General features: G+C 39.8%; 1 protein-coding gene across 3 annotated transcripts in view; it reads right to left on the bottom strand.

The window, feature by feature from the left end:
- Positions 1-23,372, bottom strand: part of LOC124156414 — a 29,792-nt gene extending 6,420 nt beyond the window's left edge. Inside the window, exons 1-6 of one of the 3 annotated variants that reach the window (XM_046530962.1) lie at positions 23,262-23,372; positions 23,061-23,170; positions 14,651-14,784; positions 14,323-14,562; positions 11,475-11,579; positions 3,229-3,442 (exon numbers count right to left, since the gene is read on the bottom strand). In XM_046530962.1, the coding sequence (XP_046386918.1) occupies positions 3,275-3,442; positions 11,475-11,579; positions 14,323-14,562; positions 14,651-14,656 (519 nt within the window). In that variant the 5' untranslated portion in view covers positions 14,657-14,784; positions 23,061-23,170; positions 23,262-23,372 and the 3' untranslated portion in view covers positions 3,229-3,274. Of the gene's footprint in view, positions 1-3,228; positions 3,443-11,474; positions 11,580-14,322; positions 14,563-14,650; positions 14,785-23,060 lie in introns of all 3 variants that reach the window. The other 2 variants (XM_046530972.1, XM_046530979.1) reach the window with 2 other exon arrangements.
- Between the last annotated feature and the right edge of the window lie 393 nt (positions 23,373-23,765).

Genomic DNA, 23,765 nt, shown 5'->3' with positions numbered 1-23,765 from the left:
AGCGTATCCTTTGCGGGGCCCGCCCTGGGACCCCCGAATCCACTGCCCCAATTGTCATATCTGAGCCAACTTGCTGCCGTACCATTTACAAGATGGTGTATATCTACTATTTTATTTATTACGGTAGGTAAATTGTCTATGTCACCAACACAGCTCTGACTTCTACCGTGAGTATTTGCTCATCGCTGACAATTCCACACACTAATATTATTTCCGTTTTCTCTGGCATTCTTTCAAATTCATAATCTATTTGATTTTCATTTCAAAATGTAAACACATACACTACATAAACTTACATACTCTATACTCTTGATCTGTGGCTTTTTCGGCAACTTAGTTCCATTTACTAGTGCGTCCCACCATCTAACTTACACCCCATAGTTAACTCAACGAATGTGCCCCCAACTCGCAGTCCATGCTGCGACCCCGCCCACTCAGCACCGCCGTTAAGGTGTCCCAACACCCGCTACCACTATGTCTACGCTTTATGCCCCGCAACCCGTCGATCCCCGATCCGTCTTAGTGAAAAGCTGCTTATTGTGAACCTCAACTTGGTACTTAAATATTCGCATCATCGCGAAAACTCGGAGTTTAAAGGATCAGAGTTTCTCCTTTATTAAAAACAATATCTTTTTAAAATGAAAAGATTCTATTTTAAGTTGAACTGCCTTCTCACCTTTTCATAATTAGCCAGATGAAATATTTATTATTTTACGCCAGTAAATTCAGAACAGTGTATTTAGAATGCAAAGAATAGGTCCAATAACCACTCATCCATGCATGCCGCAATTAAAATAGTGACTATCAACGCTATCAAAGCTTCCATTTTCAAGTTTTATAACTTGAAGTGATTTAATATTGCTCCCAGATACACTAAAATATGAATTAGATAATTCCAGAAACGCTTATTAAATCAGTCGCTCCTGCATGCAATTTTAAGTATAACTAAAATAAGGTAATTTTAAAAGACCATCACTATTTCATCGTTAAGAAGTTTTAAAAAAGGCATAAATAATTATAAATAGACGTATATTCTTCCTTTTAAATCCGCACGCAGCTACCAGCCTGGAACCCCGATTGAAGCTTTCCCGTGTCGTCAAAATTCGGTCGTCATTGTTATTCGATGACTTTGTTTTCGAGCAAAAAAAGTTTTTTTACGTTACGGGGAATCCGTCTGGTTGGGGCTAAAGTCAGCTCGCTCCTCCCAGGATTGCGGCCAATGGAGGGCAATTCACCACCCTAAATCAGCCCAATAGAAGCATTGCAGAGCGAAGGGGAGGAAGAGAGAGAGAGAGAGAGACGGAAAAATTACTGATATTGAGCGAATGGAACGCGCGGCTCGCCCGTTGGATCGTAGGTCGGAGCGAGGGATGGTTTCTCTTCCAATGCTCACCTTCGGCGAAAACGAATTTCCCGGTTATTTGGAATACGAAGCACTCAGAGAGGATCAGCAAGGTACGCTAAAGGTCTACAAATAAAATGTAAAAATAACATTGCGATTAGGATGTACACCAATTCTTGAGCATCGTTTGAATCTTATAATTAATCTTCAAAATAGATTTTAGAGAGCAATATTTGAAGACGAGTACAAGTATATTTTTGGAAACCTGCCTATACTACAGTAGATTGAACGCTGAACATCAAATCAAGGAAATTCATTCGAGAACAGCGAAAGTCATTCCTCCTGAGAATGATAAAGACCAGAACAGAATTCAATGCAAAAACGGGGGTTTCGTTTGACAGTTCAGTAACTTAGTCATTTTTTCTTAATATTCCAAATAATATGCTCAGTAGCGCTAAATTAATTATCGACATGTACAATTATAGGAACATAGTACTGTCGGGCTAATGTGCTGTCGTCGGTAGCTGAATGAATGTTACATGTTTATTAAGAGTTTTGTTTAGGTTTTCTGTATTGTAATTACTCCTACAATTGCATGCAGTAGTGTTATATTTAAAAACGTGGTAAGTTTTGGTGTAATTATCTCGCTGTACCCAGCCACGTATTTGTGGTAGCACTTATCAGCAGCTTACTGCATGTTGAAGAGAAATACTCCATGCCAAACACCTAACAGGTGGCTCGCAGGGTATTATGTAGATTATTGAAAGGTTGAAAGCCTATTCTACCGTTTCCACCCACTATCCAAACTAAAATGAGATTCTTGCATAGGTTTCCACGGCGATGATCGTGATGAGTGAAAGGTTTTAAACCTACATACGCGGCTGGAGAACACGAAATCCTGCTGTTATAACGAAAATTAGAATATTTATTGGTTCACATAATACACCAGTCCAAATTGACTCCGATGACTAATGAGAAAATATAGCCCTTCTCGTAGTTACTTCGATCTGATGTCGCTAAGGTTACATGAAAGTCCTTAAAGACACACAATCACGAACATCCGTGGAGACTGCAATGTCTAGAGACACAGTTGCACCATCGCTTTTGCGTATCGCAAAAGCATGTACAATATAGTCAATGAATACTGCTGATTCTCAATTGCCTACAGTCCACTGATTAAAGCTCGTAGTAGCACGAAGGCCGAGAGGTGAAGTCTCTCTTAAAGGCTACGGCTCCAGCCCTATACCAAATGATATCGACTCTAGGCACTAGAATATCCAGAGCGCCACCGTCAATCGTATTTCCCTAATTACGCTACTGCAGTGGCCCATCACTACTCCATCGACATCGATGTTCGCAGCCCGATATGAGTGTGGCACCACAGCGAGCGAGCGAAGGCAGTAAGCATCGCAGAAGCGCATGGCACGGCGAGGCAAGGACCATGGGAGATTAACCCTCCGAGCATGTAAACAGTAGACGCGTTGCTAGGCAAAATAATGGTTCCAGCATCAAAACATGTTCAAGAGGAGGCATTAGAATCCTGCACTGGACCACTTGCGTCACACGCGTAACAAAACGCAGGTAGCGGGATATCATATCACCAATGGGCTCCTCAGGTGAAAATATCGACAGCGTGACGCCGGGTTTGCCCAACTGCCACCATGGAGAAGGGTATATTGGGAAGTTTTATCTGTTTTCTTGTGACAAGAAGAGAGCCACGGCTAAGGAATGCATCTTGGTGCAGAGATAGCGGACAGCAGCGAGGGCGGGAAGATAGCGACGACGAGGCCTCAGATAACAGCATCCACATCTCCTTTTGACTCCCAGTTGGGGGCGGAGGGGTGGGGGAGGGGAGAGGGGAGAATGGCAGGGGTGGGGGCACTCACCTGTGTCTCGGACGGTGATGCTCTGCACCCGGGCGGCGCGGCATGCTCATCGGGTGGCCGCTCCCCCCTCCTCCTCCTTGCTCTCGAGCGCTGGCCCTTTGCTCGCCCGCTCGGCACCCGCGTCCTGCGCCGAGGGCCCGAACCACGCTGGTAGCGGCCATCGGGCGCCGATGTGCCGCGCCGGCACCCGCTCCCCCATCACGAGGGCGCGTGGCTGTCGGGTAGAAGGGGCGAATCAGCGCGCGTTGACGGAGCCGGTGATGACAAAAAGTCAACTTCGATTGCAGGAATAGAAGGATCAACAACTTTGCTGTTTCCACATAGTAATTTATTGCCACCGACCATGGTTTCGTTACAGATTAACATTATCAAGGTCCTTGATAATTTTACTAATGGCACCTTGATAATGTTACTCTGTAACGAAACCATGGTCGGTGGTAATAAATTACTATGTGGAAACAGCAAAGTTGTTGATCCTTCTATTCCTGCGATTATGGATTTCCACCAAGTTACGCCCGCTACGATTAATCAACTTTGATTGTTGGGCATGAAAAGTAACGAGATCTCATGCAGTGTTGTTTTCTCCCCCAAAGTGTGCTTTTTATAAAATTCCATTGACAAATGAATCGCATTGACCCCGGTTTATAATTATTACTCACTCTAGATCCACTCTGCCAGCATGTCAGGAGAAGGAGGGAGGATCCACGGGACTGAGGAGTGTCAAGGCCGTTGTACACGGGGCACATACTTGCGCAATCACGTGTGTACGAAGGCGCAGTCAAAATTGCGTCGTGTAAAGCGGTGAATTGCTAGAACACATGCGAGAATGCGTGATTGCGAGACGGCAAAATAACCCCTGTTCTAATTTCGTTCGGGCATTCGCGCAATTCCACGCCATTTTAGAAATAAATGCAGCTCTAACCTGCGCAATTCCTTGCCCCGTGTAAAACGGCCTTCACGCGAATCATGCAATGCGCGGCGCGGCTGGTGGCAGGGAGGCGGGGGGCGTGTGGCGGGCGCCTTTGAGGCATGAAGGAATCGACACACTACGAAACTGTTGAAATTTTTTATAAAAAGGCTCCAAAACATCCTATTTACCTTAGAAACATTTTATCCCGGTCGAAAACCTCAACATTCAAAATATCTGCAGTTGTGCCTTTCAAGCGCTTTGGGCCGGTGGTCGTGTTTGGGCACGGCTATCCGTCGTCGAACAAACCGGGATTTTTGGATTAAAAATTTTTTTATCTCACCAATTCGCACATTTTTAGACTGCGACTACTTAAACCAGATTAGTTTTGCAATATAAGCGCCGAACTAAACCTGCGTCCTCCAAATGGACTTGAAGGATTAAGAAAATCTTAACTCACGACAAATCCCCCATTAGCTTCGAATAGGTTCGAGAAGGGATAATTTCGCGCAGTCGTGCAGGTGTCGCAGGCGAAACCTGAGTGCCAAGATATATTACCACGCGATCTGCGTGTTACAAGTTCGACTAAATTTTTGCCAATTAGCTCCATTCCTAATCCGAGGCGGTGAAAATTAGAAGCAGAATGGTGAAGACGTAAAGGTAATATAACGTCCTTAATACGACGTAGACATGGTGAGCAGGTGAATCCTACTTTAACATTTTCAGTCAGATACTTTTTTCTCTACGTTGGTGAAAATTATCCTTTTTGCTATTTAACCTTGATTATGGTGTCATGAACACTTTGAAAATAAAATTGGCTATTTTTTGCGAAGTAAATTTTATGATCTATGTCCACAAAGGACACTAGTAGGTATGCTTATTAGGAGGCTGAATTCCCCCAAAAGTCATGTCCATTTTAATGGACACTTTGGCTGAAAGAGTTAACGTCTCATACAGTTCAAGGAAAAGATGACGACTCCCGCATGAAAAGATGATGAAGTAATATAATAAAAAAGATAAAAAACAAGCAATTTCCAAAAAAAGTCAAAAATAGCTATCAGTCATAAAATAAAACTTGATAAATAATGATTAGGTCTATTAGAAATGAGTGTAGTGGAGCCCATTGGTGATGAAGGATTAGCATGCAATATTAATATCTAAACCTTGCAAATATTTTGGAAAAAGCGTCCTTTTTACTTTTTTTATTTCATTTTCTACTTTAAAGTGATGAATCATGAAATTGATGAGCCCAGAGCTGTTGAAGAAATTTCTGCCAAAATATTTAGAACTAACGTCATTTATTAATAAAATTTCAAACTATTTTCCCATATGGAAATGTAGTTAATTAATTAGAGCACAATGGAACGAAATGCCAAATGTCTGATTATTGCATATTGTATTGTCGTCAGAAAAAAGCAAGAGAGCAAAATTTCAAGCCGATCCGACAATGGGAAGAGGTTTAAATATCAATCACAATATTCCATTGATGAAACAGACAAACGGAGCAAATTAAGAAAAAGCGTGTGAAAATCCCGGTGATAAGGTGGTACATAGTATATACATAATATGATTGAATTTTGAACCGAAATGGTAAAATGCTTCATCTGTTAAACTCTTACGCCATAAATAGAAATACTCGCTACAATGAAACTAGCACATGCTCTTTCAGGGCTTCTTCGCGAGGGAAAACATGAACAATTAGAGCGAATTTATTGACAGAATTATATACTCCTTAAAATCTGCCATAGTTTAAAAAAATACAGCCCTCCTAATCCAATTGAGAGCAATGGAAGACTTTAAGGAAACAGACGAATCAAGTTAAGAAAAAAGCTTGTGAAATCGGTTTCAACTTTGGCCCTCACAAAAGTTACTGGGGCATTTTTAACAATGGGAATGCCAAATTGCGGCTTAAAACGAATTTTAATGTTCAAATGCAACGTTAACAGCAGTAACAATCACTTACATCAAATATGAAACGAAAAATTTCTTGATACATTTTAATAAATGCATTGGTATCTTCAAAATTGGCACTGGCTGTTTCGCCACTTGTTTTAAAAACACGACGCGAATTATATGGCTTTTTGTAACAATTAAACCACCCTCGACTAGCCGGCTTAGCATTTGGTATTCTTTTGGTTATGTTTTTTAAATTTCCAATGCCTTTCTGTCAAATTCAGCCAAATCAATTGGCTGTTTTTTTTTAATTTTACTGTTGAACCTCAAAGCTAACAAGCGTTCCATCTCCACTAACACGGTGATTATGTGTCATATTAAATGTTTTGCATCCTGAGGAGTTTCGAATCCCCCAAACTCCTTGAATTTTTTCTTTTATAATATAATTAACCGAATTTTTGACGCCGGAAAGTCTAACACTTGTCCAATTTCAATGGAAAAGGCTCCATTTTTGGAGCCACTTCCATTATACTTCTTTACTTTTGTACTAGTGGAGCCACTCCACAATACAGTTTTTGGTCCAAAGTTATACTAATCCACTTTTTTTCCTCCGATGACGCAGAACGCAGACTCGCTCCTTTTGGAAATGTCAGCGAAATATTTCCAATGCCAAAATTATCACTCATTGTAATCACAGTTCACCATAAACAAACCTTAGTGCCACTCACGAGAAACAAACTAATTTCAACCTATGGCGTTGCTGGTGCCCTGAAAATTATAATTTCACTTTTTATTATTAATAATTAATTATTATAATGAAAATTATAATTTCTCGCACTCTAAATACGTGCATATGCCTGATTCGTGACTGTTCGCCACCCAAATATAATGTGTTCTTGCGATGTCTTGAATTTTCACAAAAGAATACGATGAAAAGTTGACAAATGATTACGTTATACATTTAAAGCTACTTGATGGAGTCAATTTCGTAATTATTTGAGAACTTATCTTCAGATAAGGTTTTGATACAGATCTTTAAATTATGAACACTACCTTAAAGAGTATGGTTGCGACGGCAAAACTTAACCCGCGAGAGGAAAAAAATTTAGAAGGTGGCTCTCAATGTGTGTTTGAGGAATAGAAGACAAAACGGTTCAGTTGCATTGAGCTGAAAGAGTCTGGGAAGCAATAAATTTCCCGCTTGCCCTTCCTGGAATTCAGCTTCCCAATATTGACGCCGTGATGAGTACAGTAAGATAAGCTTAAACCGTCACAGTTTCATGACTGTGTCTAAGAGGAAAATATTTGTATGCAACCATCTATCATGTCCGATTTTTGGAATACTCACTTTCCCTGAAATTGACCCTTTGATATAAATTGATTCGTTACGCTCAGCACCAATAGACTATCAAATACCATAACCAGCAAGCACGTAATAGTTGTAATGACGCGGTGTAATGTCGTATTTAAATAGTCACGGTAGATAGCTGTTAATTGAGATTATGTAAAATATAGATATATATTGAATCATGTTTACCGTGGTGTTATAATGCTTACAATTCAATGCATTATGCCTCAACCGCAATCACCCCATGGAAAGGTTATCTCCACTAAAAAGAGGGAATGGAACTGTCAGTCACACTAATTTAACTTCTCAGAAAGGAAAACGAACAAATAAGTGTTCTTATCGTCTTTGAATATGAATTGATACTGAATATCTCATGGGAAAATGCCCTTTATGTGCGCGAACTCGGATGATAGGATGACTATATCAAAGTTATTGTTTTAGATAGAAAATGGCAAAATATTGTGAAATATTGAAAAGATATTTAAAATAAATATAATATGATTAGTGGGAGTTAATTCAATGAGACCAGAGGAGGACATTTATGCCAATGAATTAAACCCAAAGACGAGGTTTAAGAAGGAAGTTGAAAAGAAATGTTTCATAGAAGAGGCCAAGGAAGAGATTTACGTAAGAGGAACTAAGCCCATTTCACAAACCATAGTTGGAAACTTAGAGATAGTAGTTATGATGAAATAAAAAGGTATTGTGGGTGAAAACGAAGCGGTTGAGGCCGAGAAGAAATTCAGTGTTAGTAATTCTACGCGCGATACGTTGGGTCGACTCCTCTTACCCTTATGTATCCTCACACAGCGTATATGCTTCTGCACCCTTCGAATCCCCGATTCCCATCCCTAACCTCACATTCTTCAACGTTGGAATCTATCTTTCCGGCAGCAAACACATTAAAAACATACGTTCGCAAAAAAGCCACCAATAAACAACAATACCTCATTACAATAGGGTGGTTTCCTTTTATTTTTTTAGTGCCTGAATCGAAAGATGATTACTCCTGGAGTACGTATTTCATGCTTTTAGATTTTTAAATGACGATATCTATTTTCGCGATTAAACGAAAAGTGAAAATTTTCAAGCGCGCGTAAACGCGACGGCTAAGTATGAATGCCGGGAAAACTCCGTGGGACGTCGTTCTGGTTCCCGCTGCCGGGCTGTGAGGTGACCTTGGAGCGAGGCTTTGAGCGCTGATACGACGAAGGATGCTGGCAGGTGGCAGAGTACCCTTCTAGCTGGTGGCGCATGGCTTAAATAAGGATTATTAATACCTTATCAAGCGAAGGAAACTTTTCGACCTTGGGTAGTTTTAATAAGTGATTATTAAGAGATGTTTCCCTGAGCTCTGTGACTCATGCATGCATTGGTAATCTCAGACGATTTAAAACTCCTATCTACTCGTATAGAAACTAGGTCCCTGTGACGTCACGTGGAGTGGCATCGCATGGGCGCCAATCTGGCCTTTTTCAAATGAGGATAAAAATTGACCATTGCCATTCGTCTAAAACGGTATTTCTAAAACCAAATAATTTGTATATTATGAATACACTGATGACGGGTAACGAATCGCAATCAATGCCTTTTGTTTTCTTTGATCAAGGAAACTACCCTATTGCTGTCTTTCCCCTCACACCAAATGTTCTACCCTTTACGCTGCTACACATTACACGTTCTTGCCCGTGCGGGAAAAAACCGCACGGTTTTAAATCATGGCCAGTTGACTTTAAATATATACTGGAGACAGCTTCCGCTCGACTGAAACCGTCTTGTGTGAAAATGCGCACTCGTTTACGTGGATTACTAAGCAGAAAGACGATAGGGTAGCCGTGTGGCCCCAGTGGTACTGGTCGGCTACAATGCGGCTAAAAACTGTTCCCGTGTTTAAACCGAACAATGTGAAAGTTCTCGTGAAGTGGCGCAGCGAGGGGGGAGGTTTTGTGGTATAACCCCCCCCCCCCCACCCAGAGCTCAGAGAAATTTTTAAGTTTAATCCATTTTACTTAATTGGATTGATATTACTAAGAGAATAGTGGAAGGATTAACAAAATATCCCTCAGAAAGACGAAAAACTCACCATTTTGAACCATTTACCTTAAAATTTCGCAATTTATTAATCTCGCACCTACCGCTTATCCTGGTGGGTATTCCATACCCCCACTTACCTCGGTATTAGTTGCACCTAAACCCCCCCCCCCCCCCAGCCTTAATTCCTGGCTGCGTCCCTGGTCTCGTGTACTTCTTCAGTGGACTAAAGAGAAAGCCCCGTGTGGTTTTATTCCCGCGCGCGCGGGCGAAACCGTGTAATGTGCAAGGAGCGTTACTCCCTTTCAATCCCGCGACATATAATCTGCAGTAACCCTGGTGACCATCAGAACTTCCTTCCCAAATTGCACAGAGTGTAATGCACACCTCTCATCTCTGCCGCGGTTCCCTGAAAACTCCAAAAAGAAAAAAAATCGAAAAAAGACACCTGATGCACACGAATTGCCTTGATAAAAAAATGCTGATATTTTTCTCATGGAAATTACTGGTATTTTGTTACTGACTTTTTCTCACGGCGGCTGCTGATTTTTTCCTCATGGCAAATTTATGTGAATTCCAATGCCGTTCACGCGGCAGGATTGAAATATTACAAATTACCGCTATGAGCGTAGGTTTGAGGATCTCAACCGATTGTGGCTTCAGGGAAGTCCTCTTTATCGTGTTTCTATCTCTTGTTGCCATCTTGAATGGACCGCAAGAGCTAAAAATTTAGTACCATGAGCCTCGGTAAAATTGCTATTGGGAGATCAGGAAACTGCATATCAAGATGGCTTGCACAGTGGTCCGGAGAGCCTAAGGTCCCGGTACGGAGGAATATATTCTCATTGCAATATATGTGAATACCACCGTCGTCTTCGCGGACGGATTGAAATATTGCACAAAACGCCCTATGATCCCAATAAGCCATACTCCACAAAAAAAACTGCTCACCTTCACTCTAAAAGACCTACCTCCCTCCTTTATATTCCCAAAATGTTATCCTAAAACACAACATTCCTTCTAACCATAAATTCACCACCTCACAGATATTCCCTATTTTTTCCCGCGCATCACCAATAAGAGACCCACTAATGATATACCCAGGGGTGCCGACTTACAAAAAATATTGGGGGGGCCCAAACCGGGGATCTTGCCCCGGGAAATTTTATAAGTAGTGAGTTTTAAGTTTTTTAAGCATTTTAGAAGAGTCATATGATCAACATTAGAACCCTGATAACTCGAATCTCGATATCTGGACACTCTGGGAAAAATAGACAAGCCTGACACATTTTTATTCTCACACATATAACGAATTTTTGAGGGGGCTCGGGCCCCCTCAGGCCCCATGGAGTCGGCGCCACTGCATATACCTGCCCTCCCTCGCTCAGCAACCGTCTTATGTTAGCTATAAAACTTGCACCATATTTTCACCACCCTCAACCACTTTTCTTCCTGTGTTCAAATCTCTCCTGATTTTTCCTTCCACCACAAATACATCCACTAACATAATTTATTTTCGACTTCGCAATTTCTGCCCCGCGTTCTATGTCGGGCAATGCACCATCCTCCTTTATCTCAAATCCAGCAATAACCGTCCTTCCTGCTGCCCGTCATCCCCTCATGTATTTTTCACAGCACATATGCATTTTTTCCCACGTCGCTTCCCTATTTTAAGGCGATAATAATTGCCTCCCTCCCGAGGTAGACTCACTCCTCAACCTTCACTCATTATCAATCAAACGCATGAGCTAAATGTATCCTGCTAATCTCCCCCTACCTCTCCTTTTATCCCCTCCCTTCTCCTCCTCCAAAAACAAGTTCCTCACTCCACGTTCCCACGGCTATTAGGCTCCCTCCCTGAAAATTCCGGTACGCATTGAATTTAGTTCAATAGTGTTCTTTCATGTGTTCATCCATTTTTTGTGAGTCGTATCTAGTGACAAATTTCCATGCTGTACTAATTGAATAGCGTTATCTTTATTTATATGAGTTTGCATGCCATTGAAGAGAATTTAATTTAATTCAATGCAAATTAATACAAATGATTGCCCCGAGGAACGCGCTCACCTGCACGATCTTCTTTGGGTGCACGTTGGACGCGGTGACGTCGAAGAAGATGGTGGCAGTGCGCAACGGGACGGGCGCCTGCGCAGAAGGCTCGCTCAGCACCACCTGCGGACGAGAAAGCACCCGGGAATCATGGAAATCCAATCATTCGGGCTATAAATTTTATGTCATACCAATAGATATATTACTATAATGCTGTTTTCCTCTCCTGAAACGATTTTGAAAAGATAGGTAGGTAGATATCATTACGGCAATGAGTTTTCCACGAAAATTTTCACGATAATGGCCAGAGGTGGTTTAGTTAAATCAAATCTTGAAGCTATTACGTGGAGAAAGGGATCCGTATAAATAATAATGGAACAAGTTTTGTTAATTCCACATACCTATAACACACGACCGGTTTAGGATGTTAGGCCATATTTTGTAGCCAAAATGTGTTCCATTATTATTATAGCTTAGTTTTGAAAATGAACTTTGATGAAAATGGAAACACAGAGAAAGAGATAAAAGTCATTCAGACGTTCCAGCGTCTACAACCGCTATTCTAAGAAGGAAGGAGACTACTGAAAGCGGTGGAACATCAGGAAGATTTCCGATGTGAGAAAGTGGGGAGATTCTCATCTCAATGCTTGTCTTGCGGGAGTTGATCGATGGAAGTTAAGGAAAAACACTGGTCAAGGCAGAATTTTTGGGAGCTAGGGGATCTGGGGCGTATTATGGTCGTTGTTTTGGGGAACGGGGTTGTTGTTTTTGAGGTTCATCACTTTCTGTGGCGTGGTGGTATGCAATACCTCTCAGCGATATTGAATGGCTCTGGTAATGAGGCTTAAGTATGGTATTCACACACAAGTGGATTTTAGATATTCTGTAGTGATCCGGAAATGAAAGATTTCCATTTCCAAAATATGTATAAAATATAAATATGTTGTTGTGTGACGCCTCAGAATAGCCAGCTATGACAAACTATGCCCCGGGATTCGCACATTTCCACCTTCAAGAACGCCTAACCTTCCTCTTCCCCTTCCTTTCCCCTTCCTCTTGGACGAAAACATCCTGGTTCCACTTCCCTATATAATGGCAGGGTTGAGATGCTATTGGCACTCAGGAACTCACTCAGTAACTCATACTGTCACGGGTCACTCGTCAGCGGTCAGGCAGCAATGTAGCCGCCAGTTGGAGTCGAAGCACGGGCCGTATGGCCCGTGCGACCGAAGCGCCTCGCTATCCACCCGTGCCATCACCAGCAGCTCCTCTCCTTCCCGAGACTTTGGTAATTTTCTAAATTTGGGCTATTATGGACGTCACACAACAACATATTTATACATATTTTGGAAATGGAAATCTTCCATTTCCGGATCACTACAATTCATTGATTATTTATATTATGAATGATGAAGACAAAATGGATCGATCGAGTCAAGTTTAATCATAAGTGATGATTGAATCAGTAAGTGTTATAAAGAGTGGGAGAATAGAGATATCTTCTTAAAACCTTAAGGAGAAGACGCGATGACTTGCGTGACAACATTGTGAGGGATCATGGTCTAATTAAAACAATCGTAGGAGGCCAGGTGGAAGGGGAGAAGGATTAGTGACGGCCCCGAATGAGTTTCATAGGACAAAGGGTTATAAAAGGATGTAAAAGAGGAGAAATACGTCACTATGACATTATGAAAAGGCTAGTGGAGAGAAGAGCGAAAAGGAGAGTTGTGTAAAACTAATTTTAGAATTGCTGGCTCATAATGATGATGATTTATAAACATTGATTATAAGCTGGTGAAATGTAAACTATCATTGCAGATCCACCTTAAATATTTCCATCTTTACAATTTTTTACGATTGTTTTAATTAGGCCATAATCCCTCACAATGTTGTCACGTAAGTCATCGCGTCTTCTCCTTAAGGTTTTAAGAAGACATCTCTTTTCTCCCACTCTTTACAGCACTTACTTATTCAATCATCACTTGTCATAAAACTTATTATTGACTCGATCGATCCATTTTGTCTTCATCATTCATAATATAAATAATAATCAATGAATATCTAAAATCCACTTGTGTGTGAATACCAGACTTCAGACTCATTTTAGGATTGGCTGAACGAAAGATTTTGGTGAAGTGGCGATGATCATAAGTACGGGCGTGACTCATTCTCCGGTATACAAAGAGGGCAAAAATTTCCGTAGGCGGGAAGCCAGATCCAGGGAAGAGCAGGAGGTCCTGGAGGAGAAAGAGTTGATTGGGGAATGGGATGGAGAAGAGCGGAGCACTTACATCGGGGGAGAGTGCAATGCGAGGGGATGAGAGAATTTGGTGAAAAGAGCGGGGCGGGTGTACTTGAAAATTTTCTCGTGGATAGGTGCTTTTCTGTCACCTGATTGAGGGGAGGACACTCGTTTGTGTTAATGATTGCATAGATATCTTCAAGGATAAATTATTATTTCTAAGTGACCATAAAAGAATGTGGCGGTGAAAGGTTAAGTCAACCGGTTTGGTCTAAAAACAGAAATAGGAGACATGATCTTTAATTTCCATAAATATTATTTCTCCCAAACCGGAAACACAAAACTGTGGAATGTATCTAATAACCTTATCCACATGGAACAGCTCTTACATTAGGCAAACACCCAGGAATAAAAAAAAACAAGATTCAAAAATACATTATGAATGGCCTTTCTCAAATACAGCAGACCAGAAAATTCCGGTACCGTTACTCGACACAGGAGATGAAACTTCAGAAAACAACGTTTTCTCTCACACGTGAGTCCGCTTTCTCTTCGCCTAGGCAAATTAATGCCCCCTGAAGACGATTTTGTAAGGGTTATCTCTCCTTGGATGAGGGGACTCACGCGGTAGAAGAAGTGAGTGGCCCAATGGTTCCACGCCTGTCCCAAGAAGTCGGCGACGCAGCGGCATTCGCGCGAGATTGGCCACCTTTCGGCCTCTTCCAGAACTTTCGCCTTGCCCACGAGGGCCGAGAACTTCTCTGACGTAGGCCACTCCACCTCCATCTTTTCCTGCAACCAAGAAAGAGTTTCGTCAGCCTCGCCAGCGACTCCCTGCTTCTCTCTGGTGGGGCCCCGTAGGACCTAACATATGCTTGGATCGTTTGAAATCATTTAAGTTTAATGAGGTAAAGATACTTGAATAGATGTTTGTTTAAATAATATCTCATACCTGCATTAGAATGATTTATGGCTTATTTGACCGCTATCGCATGAGTAAGCTTGAAATTAAATTATACTACCCAGTCATCTAATTCAAATCTTTAGTTTAGCCGTCGAATGAAGCTGGTCAAAACATAAATGGCACTGTAAAACATATAGAAAAAAATTATTAGCCGCATGGACAGATTTATCATTAAAATTACAGGTCATATTTCTATGGTCTAGAGCACTTTTAGTATAGATATTTATAATAGTGGAGCCAGAACGCCACGCGGGTAGAAAAAAGGTAAATTAATTTTTTTTGGAAAGAATCCTTTTATGAGTTACCACTAAATGTTTTTTGGAGCAGCAGGAAAGATATGTATAGATTATAAAATAAAATTTTGGGCTAGTTCTGAGATGGATTATTGGTTAAAAGTTTAGTAATATATTTTTAAACATTTAAATAGGTAAGTAACAGTAAAAGAAATTAAAAAAATATTGTTCATATTGAATTCAGTACTCAAATTATTAGATTTGAAGCAATCATAAATCATGGCTTACAGACAATTTAATGGAGAAGTATGAAATTATACGACCCATCACCCAAGGCACGTTCTTTTGGTAAAAATACAAAAATTAAAATGCGCATACAACCCTCAATTTTTCCCGCGAAACGGTCTTGGATAATCTAGTTTGAGGTGATTATAACCCACACAACCACCAAGTGAAGGGAACCCACATAAAAATATTCATCAAATTAGGACACACTAAGGGACAAACGCTCGTTCATTTGAGGTGGAATGACCCTTGATGTTGGTGATACGGATCTTCCCTTATCCCACAAGAACGCACCCGATCCAATGCATATCGAGGGAGATATTGTTAAAATAATGAAGTTAACACAGGTGGAATAAGTTTACTTTTAGATATTAGTCCTGTTACAACAATACGTGAGAAAAGGTAAATACATTTTATGTTACAAGTTGTCATGTAAACATAACAACAACAAAAAACTGGAGAAAAGATTGAATATTTAAAAGTTGTTAGATTATAAATTCAACACCCTCACTTAATCTAGCAACTGACACTGCGTACAACAAAAAATTCAAGTATTTAAATACAGTAGTTTGACACAGTTTAACAATTTGTCTCCAGACAGAGCTTTAGTTAGCATATCAGCTGGCATTTCGGTGCTTGGTAAGTATTTAACACTTACTTCACCATTTTCAGCCAACTCTCTTATGTAGTGGTATTTAACTGAAATATGCTTTGTTCGTTTGTGAAACACTGGATTCTCCACAAGTTTCCCAGCACTCTGATTATCATTATAGATTGTTATCACTCCCATATCTTTAGTTAATTCTGAAATTAATCCTTTAACATAAACAACATCCTTACATGCTTCACATATAGCAACATATTCTGCTTCAGTTGAACTTAATGATACAGTACTTTGCTTCTTGGACATCCAAGATATAGGTCCATTATTATAAGTTAAAACACATCCAGTATAAGAATGACCATGAATTGTACAATTTCCATAATCAGCATCAGCATATGCAGTCAGTTTACTATCACATTTCGTGAAACACAAAGAATAATCAAGAGTACCTTTTAAATATCTAAGAACACGCTTTACAGCCACAATGTGACTCCTACCATGACAATTATTGAATTGACTTAAATAGCTAATTGAATAACATATATCAGACCTGGTACATACAGAAAGATACATTAAAGAACCAATAATTCTTTGGTAATCAAAATTCTTATGACCATCTAATTCTTTTTCAAGTTTTAAATTAACTTCCATTGGAGTCTTAACTGGCTTACAGCTTTCCATGCCAAACTTGGAAATAATTTCCTCTGCATATTTAGATTGATTGAGTTTTATTGTGCCAGTGTCTTTATTCCTAACAACTGTCATACCCAAACATTGCTTTAATTCGCCTAAGTCTTTCATCTTAAAGCTTTGACCAATTTGTCTCTTTAATTCTCTTGTCTCCGACTTATTATTGGAAAAAATGAAAAAATCATCTACATGAAGACCAATTTCAATAAAAATTCCAATATGATGTTTAACATACACACAAGGATCATATTTTGATCTCACAAAATTAATATTTGTCAAAAAAGAATGAATTTTGATATTCCATGACCGTGCAGCTTGTTTTAGACCATAAATAGCTTTCTTTAGTCTACATACTTTATTTTCGCATCCTGGCTCAACGAACCCCTTTGGTTGCTCCATATACAGCTCCTCATTTAGCTCCGCATTTAAAAAGGCTGTAGTGATATCTACATGATCCATTTCTAAGTCTAACTGAGCAGCCAACGCAAATAGGATACGCATTGAAGTCAAACGAATAACAGGAGCAAAAGTATCCATAAAATCTTCCCCGTATTTTTGTGAAAAACCCTTTGCTACCAGTCTTGCTTTGTAGCGAGTAGAGCCATCTGCGCTCACTTTTCTTTTAAAAACCCATTTACACTGAACAATATTTTTATTATTTGGACAGTCAACCAACTCCCAAGTTTCATTACAAGTTAGGGCTTCCATTTCTTCATTCATGGCCTGTTTCCACATATTTTTATCAGTTCGGCCTAAAGCGTCATTCACATTTTGTGGATCCTGTTCATTAATAACAGCAAAATTTTGAGCACCATCCCGAATTAAGAAGGAAAAATTGTCATACTCATATTCTTCATTTCTTTGCATAGTAGGGTATCTATCACCTATTAGTACTGGCTGTAGGGGTTCCATACCTAAATCTTTGACTTGACCCTGGTCATCACCACTCTTTTTACTGTTATCAGATTCATCCAAAATTTCCACAGCACCTTCAATACTATTCATAGGGACTAAACTTTGATGGTGAACTGCAGTGACCGACACAATTTCAGAAGTATTGTCTTTTTCTGAAATGGGTACTTCATATTTGGAATCAGATTCAATAATAACAGCATCACGAGTAAAGACAAGTGTTTTAGGATCATCAGCAAGAACACAACGATACCCCTTAGTATTTTCTCCATATCCTACAAATATGCATTCAACAGATTTTTTATCTAGTTTATTATGCTTTACATCAGAAATATGAACTTGTGCCCTACTTCCAAAAATTCGCAAATGTGACACATCAACTTTTTCACCAGACCATATTTCCTCAGGTACTGCATTTTCTACGGCAGCAGTTGGACACCTATTTTTTAAATAAATAGAAGTATTCATAGCTTCGGCCCAAAACTCCTTAGGTAATCCTGAATCAAATAGCATGCATCTAACACGTTCAATTAGAGTACGATTAGTACGTTCCGCCACTCCATTTTGTTGGGGTGTGTGGGGAATGGTTTTTTGATGAACAATACCATGTTTTATCAGAAAATTTTCGAACTGATGACTAGTAAATTCACCACCATTATCTGTCCTAATTATTTTCAAAGGTTTACCAGTATAGTTTTCAGCCATTGCCTTGAACTGCAAAAATTTAGAGAAGGCTTCACTTTTTTCTTTAAGCATATAACCAAAAGTTTTGCGACTTAAGTCATCCACAAATGTCAGACAATATCTAGCACCTGACCAAGATTGTTTTTCCATCGGTCCCATTATATCAGCATGAACAAGCTCTAAAAGCTGTTTGGCTCTTTTAGCCTTACACTTAGGAAACTTAGTAACCGTCTGTTTACCTTCTAAACATATGATGCAAGGGTCTGAACATTCCTTATTGAAAGCGATCCCTTTTACAAGACCTCCCTGAAGTAGGCGTAAACCTTTCCGATTTAAGTGACCTAAACGTCTATGCCATAGAACATGATCGACTGCACTCACCAACGTGGCCCTCACTTGCTCTTTATCCTGGCTATATTGATCAGCGATATAAAGGCCTCCTACAAGAGTTCCAGACAGTCTAGGTGCAACATCTATGGAAATAAGACTTTCATCATACACTTTACAACCATATTTGTCAAACATTACAACATAACCCTTTTCAGCAATTTTTGAAACAGATAAGAGGTTAGAAGTTAACGAAGGTACATTTAACACATCTTTAACCGTCATCGGAATATGTTCATTGAAACATTTAAAGTTAACATTAATATCACCAATGCCATCTGAAATAATTTTACTACCATCAGCAACAGTAATATCTTGATGGCAATTTTTATGAAAATCAACCATCATACTTCTGTTGGGTGACATATGATTAGTGGTTCCAGAGTCCAAAACCCAAGAATCTTTTGATATAGAAGTTAAAAGCATCGAGGTTAACAAAGTAGATTGTTTAGGAACACGCACAGAGTTAGCACTTTCACTAACATTTCTATTTAATTTATTCTTTGACCTACTTGACCTTTTCGGGCAGTCAGGACGTATGTGTCCTTCCTCATTACAACCGTAGCATACCACCTTAGTATTATCTTTCTTTGGTCTCCATTGCTTCTTCTTAGCACCTTGAGACAGCAATGCACATGAACTCTCCTCTTGACACTTCAGTTTTCTACGAGCACTTTCCTCCAGAAAAGCAATCTTAACTTCGTCCGAAGGAGGAGTCTTCTTGTCTCGCGTCAGCATCATCACAAGAGTCTCATAACTCTCATCAACTCCGTTCATCAGAGCAAAAGAAAGGTACTTGTCCTCGATGATCTCACCCATGTCGAGTAATTTACGATGAGTTGCAATTACTTCATTAATAAAATCTTCTAAGCATGGAAATTGGGATTGACGGCTGTTGAACAGTCGTCTTGTTAAATAGAAAACGTGGCTCATACTTGACCCTTCAAATGCAGCTCGAAGACTCTCCCAGGCCATTTTAGCGGATGTAGCAGTTTGGACATGAATATAACAGGAAGATTTAACACTCAGGCATATTTTGGCTAACGCCCGCAAATCTCTATCCCGATTACTGTCCGTCACCGTCTCATTACCACTCACGATATCCCATAATCCCTCTAACATGAGGCTCATTTTCATAGCGAATTTCCACGTACCGTAATTTTGCTGGCCTTCTAATTTGTCAATATTAGGTACAGAAGTGGAAATCGTCACTGGGCATGCCACCAAACTATCTTCGGGCTTCCGGGGTTTCCCCATGTTCACTACGTTAATAACGGACTATATAACACTCAATAAAGAAAAACTTTCACGTTCTCTGGGCCCATAACCTGTTAAAATAATGAAGTTAACACAGGTGGAATAAGTTTACTTTTAGATATTAGTCCTGTTACAACAATACGTGAGAAAAGGTAAATACATTTTATGTTACAAGTTGTCATGTAAACATAACAACAACAAAAAACTGGAGAAAAGATTGAATATTTAAAAGTTGTTAGATTATAAATTCAACAGATATCACCGGTAGACATTTTCCTTGATTGAATGAACAGTCTTTGCAAAAGATGGAGCGTTATATCATCTATCGTTTCGAAGAAAATATTTAAAAAATACCTTTTCCTTGCCCTAAGCTTATAAAAAAAGAGCGGAAAGAGCATAATTTTATAAAATGGTAACTCTAATAGAGAAGAATTTTACCCTAGACAGTCTCGAATTTAATGTCAGAAACTCAAATACAGAAACACTACCAAACTCTTATTTTTCAGCCAGTGGGTAACGATATGTAGAAGACGACCGGGGTAATTTTTTTGTTCGTCTATCGACTTTTAACTTGTACATCGACGGATAAATGGGACAAAATAAGTGATTGGGTAATACAATGATATTGCATGAATCCTTCATTTTTTACGAGTGCCTCAATTCGAGATCTCATAAAAAATACTTGCCAATGTATTCATAACTACATATTTATCCGCTGGTACGCCAACGCCGCAGGTACGATCGTATGCTGTTTCTGTGAGATCACCCCAATCAGTCAAGGCACAAAAGATTTTTAAATGTTATTCACATATGTTTGCTTCACCTGTGCAGTCTTGTTTTTGTGTAATCAGGAAACCTAAAACTAGTGTAATGAATAGAAATGTGCTAAAATAATATTAAAGAACCATTTTACAATGACATTATTGAGATTAAATTGCTTGAAATGGAATTATTATTAATGTTTACTTGCATTCGTGACATCTTTTATTATTGGCCATTATAAAATCTGTCTGGGCTGTTTCGCCGCATCAATGTTTTGATGGCCACAGCACTTCCCGATCAAGGCTGTTCTCTTTCTTCCCTCCCCCTTTTCCCTCTGCCAGATACCTTACATCCTCTGTCTAGATACGAAGAAGAATCCTTGCATTACTAGATTTATTGGAGAAAGCGATCAGCTTTGGTCGGGAAACGTTGGGGCCAACCAAACATTGACGCGACGAAATAGCCCAAAAGGTTTTTAATCGCCAAGAGATCCTCCTTAGAGCGAGGAAGGCGAGGGAAGCGTGTATGAAAAATATCTGTGAAGACGTATAGAACAATCTTGTGCGTGGAAAAGTAGAGGCCGTCTATGAGAGACCGCATCAGGGGAAGGGGCGTAAGATGTAATACCCTAAAGGACAAAAATGGAGAACTAATGCTTGAAAACAAAGACAAAGTGTAGACATGGAAAGAATATCTGTATTAATAATACAACGGAAACAGCCTAAGAACGTAAGCTATCGAAAACGGAAGGAAAGTGGATAAAGGCGGCTCGGGATGCCCTATTTACAGATCAGAATAAGGTAGTTTCCTTCATCAAAGAAAACGAAAGGCATTGATTGCGATTCGTTACCCACCATTAGTGTATTCATAATATACAAATCATTTGGTTTTAGAAATACCAGTTTAGACGAATGGCAACGATCAATTTTAACCTCATTTGAAAAAGGCCAGATTGGCGCCCATGCGATTCCACTCCACGTGACGTCACAGGGACCTAGTTTCTTTTCGGGTAGATAGGAGTTTTACGTCGTCTGAGATTACCAATGCATGAATGAGTCACAGAGCTCAGGGAAACATCTCTTAATAATCACTTATTAAAATTGTCTAAGGTCGGAAAGTTTCCTTCGTTTGATAGGGGAAAAATAATCCTTATTTAAGCCCAGCGCTACCTGCTAGCAGGGTACTCTGCTACCTGCTAGGAGCCTGCGTCGTGTCAGCGCTCAAGCCTCGCCCCAAGGTCACCTCACACGCCGACAGCGGGAACCAGAACGACGTCACACGGACTTTTCCCATCATTCCTACTTAGCCGTCGCGTTTTCGCGCGCTTGAAAATTTTCAATTCTCGTTTAATCGCGAAAAATGGATGCCGACATTCGAAAATCTAAGAGCGTGAAATGCGCACTCCAGGAGTAATAATATTTCGATTCAGGCAATAAAAAAACAATAGGAAACCACCCTATTTGATGCTGCAAAGAGAGTTCTGCGGATGAATAAAGCATCAGGAACTGACAATGCTCCAGGAGAGCTAATTAAAAATACCGGAGAAAATAAGTTTAACTAGCTGAACAAAATCATTAGCGAAACTTATTCAACAGGTGAGATAGCATAGAACTTCGAGAGGAACATTATTATCCCAATTCCCAAGAGGAAAAGAGCGGATAACTGCGAATATAAGCCTGGCAACACTTGCGTCGAAGTCACTGACAAGCATCATCCATATAAGAATATAACGAAGAGCAGAAACGCATAAACGCCGCAAAAAAGCGTAGTCGATTTACGACCGATTCGGGATCAGAAAAAAGCAAAGGCACGAGAGAAACAATACCTATTAGGCCGCTCATTGAGACGATAATACCGAAGAGCACAAAAGACATACGTGGCGTCGGTTGACTTACATATAGCTTTTGATGACGTGTATTGGAATTCAATAGTTATAATCAAAGAATAAATCGAAATGCTTTAAAATGACAGTTTGATTATCCACTGCTTGTATGAAAACCAAGGAGCTGTGATCAAATCTGGATCCAGCTGCGAAGAAGCATGATTAAGGAAAGGAGTGAGACAAGGTTGGGCACTATTCCCCAAAATTTTCTATGTCCAAAAGGAGAAAGCTACCAATAAAGCCAAAAAGTAAACACCGGGAGTAAAAAAAACACGGCAAAAACATTTTAACGCGGTGGTTATCCGACGATATTACAGTCACGCCAGAGACAGAGATAGACCTGAAGAAAATTATAATTAATAAGAAAAAGTAAATGACTAGCTATTAGCAGAAAAAATAAATACATCAGGATGCAGTAAAAGGGAAAAGAAGCCTAATAAAAGCAAAGTCCGAGCTTTTATGACGTATTACCGCTCCCTTTCGGTTTGCCTTTATATTCTCACGGTAGCGTGTCACACGTCATCGAATGCAAAGGGAGGCCACCGCGGAACGTAAAAAAAGCGTTGCACATCAATTATTAACCAAACCGTTGTTTATGTAGTGTTTTGTAGGCAAAAGATATCTCAAGCGGTATAAGTATTCTATAAAGTGAAATCCCAAGTAGTTACGTGATGATGTCAAGTTTTATGCCAAAAATCTTACTTGATGCTGCTTCGCGCCAGTAAAGACGACACTGTCTCTTTCACCTGCTAGCACAGAGATTAGATTGCTGAAGATGTGCGGAGTCCACCTCGGCTTCTTTCATTGGTTCACTTCTCAGGTTAAGAATGTCCACCCAAAAAGAGAAAATTTAAGACATTTCCTTTCTACCTCACTTCCTCCGACTATTTTTTAAAAAAGCACCTGATTAAGAACAAAAATATAATGTCAAGCAATCAAACTAATCTCCAAGTGCTACAAAATAGAGGACGATGGGGCAATTGCTTAAAAAGCACGTATCCATTAAATTTTGATGTGAATAACAACTTCCGTAGCTATGGTTATCAAAGGAAAAACTCAGAGCAGTTTTTTTCTAGTAGTCAGAAAATTCAAAAGGTGTTTGTCGATTAGAACACAGTTTTTATTTCTACATGACTTTTAAAACAATTTATGATAGGCAATTTTACACTTGCGTTAGGTACTTGGGTATCTACGATCGTGTATGAGTGGTTCTCGAGCAGCATCGTCATTAAAATGTTTCGCTTTGTGGAGACAAACTACGAACCGGATTTATTAATTCTTTCATTGGCATTCTAGCGTTTAAAATATGAAAACATGGCTGATTTTTTCAATCATCCCGGCCTTCCCATGTTCCCGCATTTAAATTCCCTGTTTAATTTGCAATAGGGTACACTGCCTTTCATTCTC

The sequence above is a fragment of the Ischnura elegans genome, chromosome 1 (assembly GCF_921293095.1).
Source record: "Ischnura elegans chromosome 1, ioIscEleg1.1, whole genome shotgun sequence".
Lineage (NCBI taxonomy): Eukaryota > Metazoa > Arthropoda > Insecta > Odonata > Coenagrionidae > Ischnura > Ischnura elegans.
This window is presented reverse-complemented; position numbering and strand designations above follow the sequence as displayed.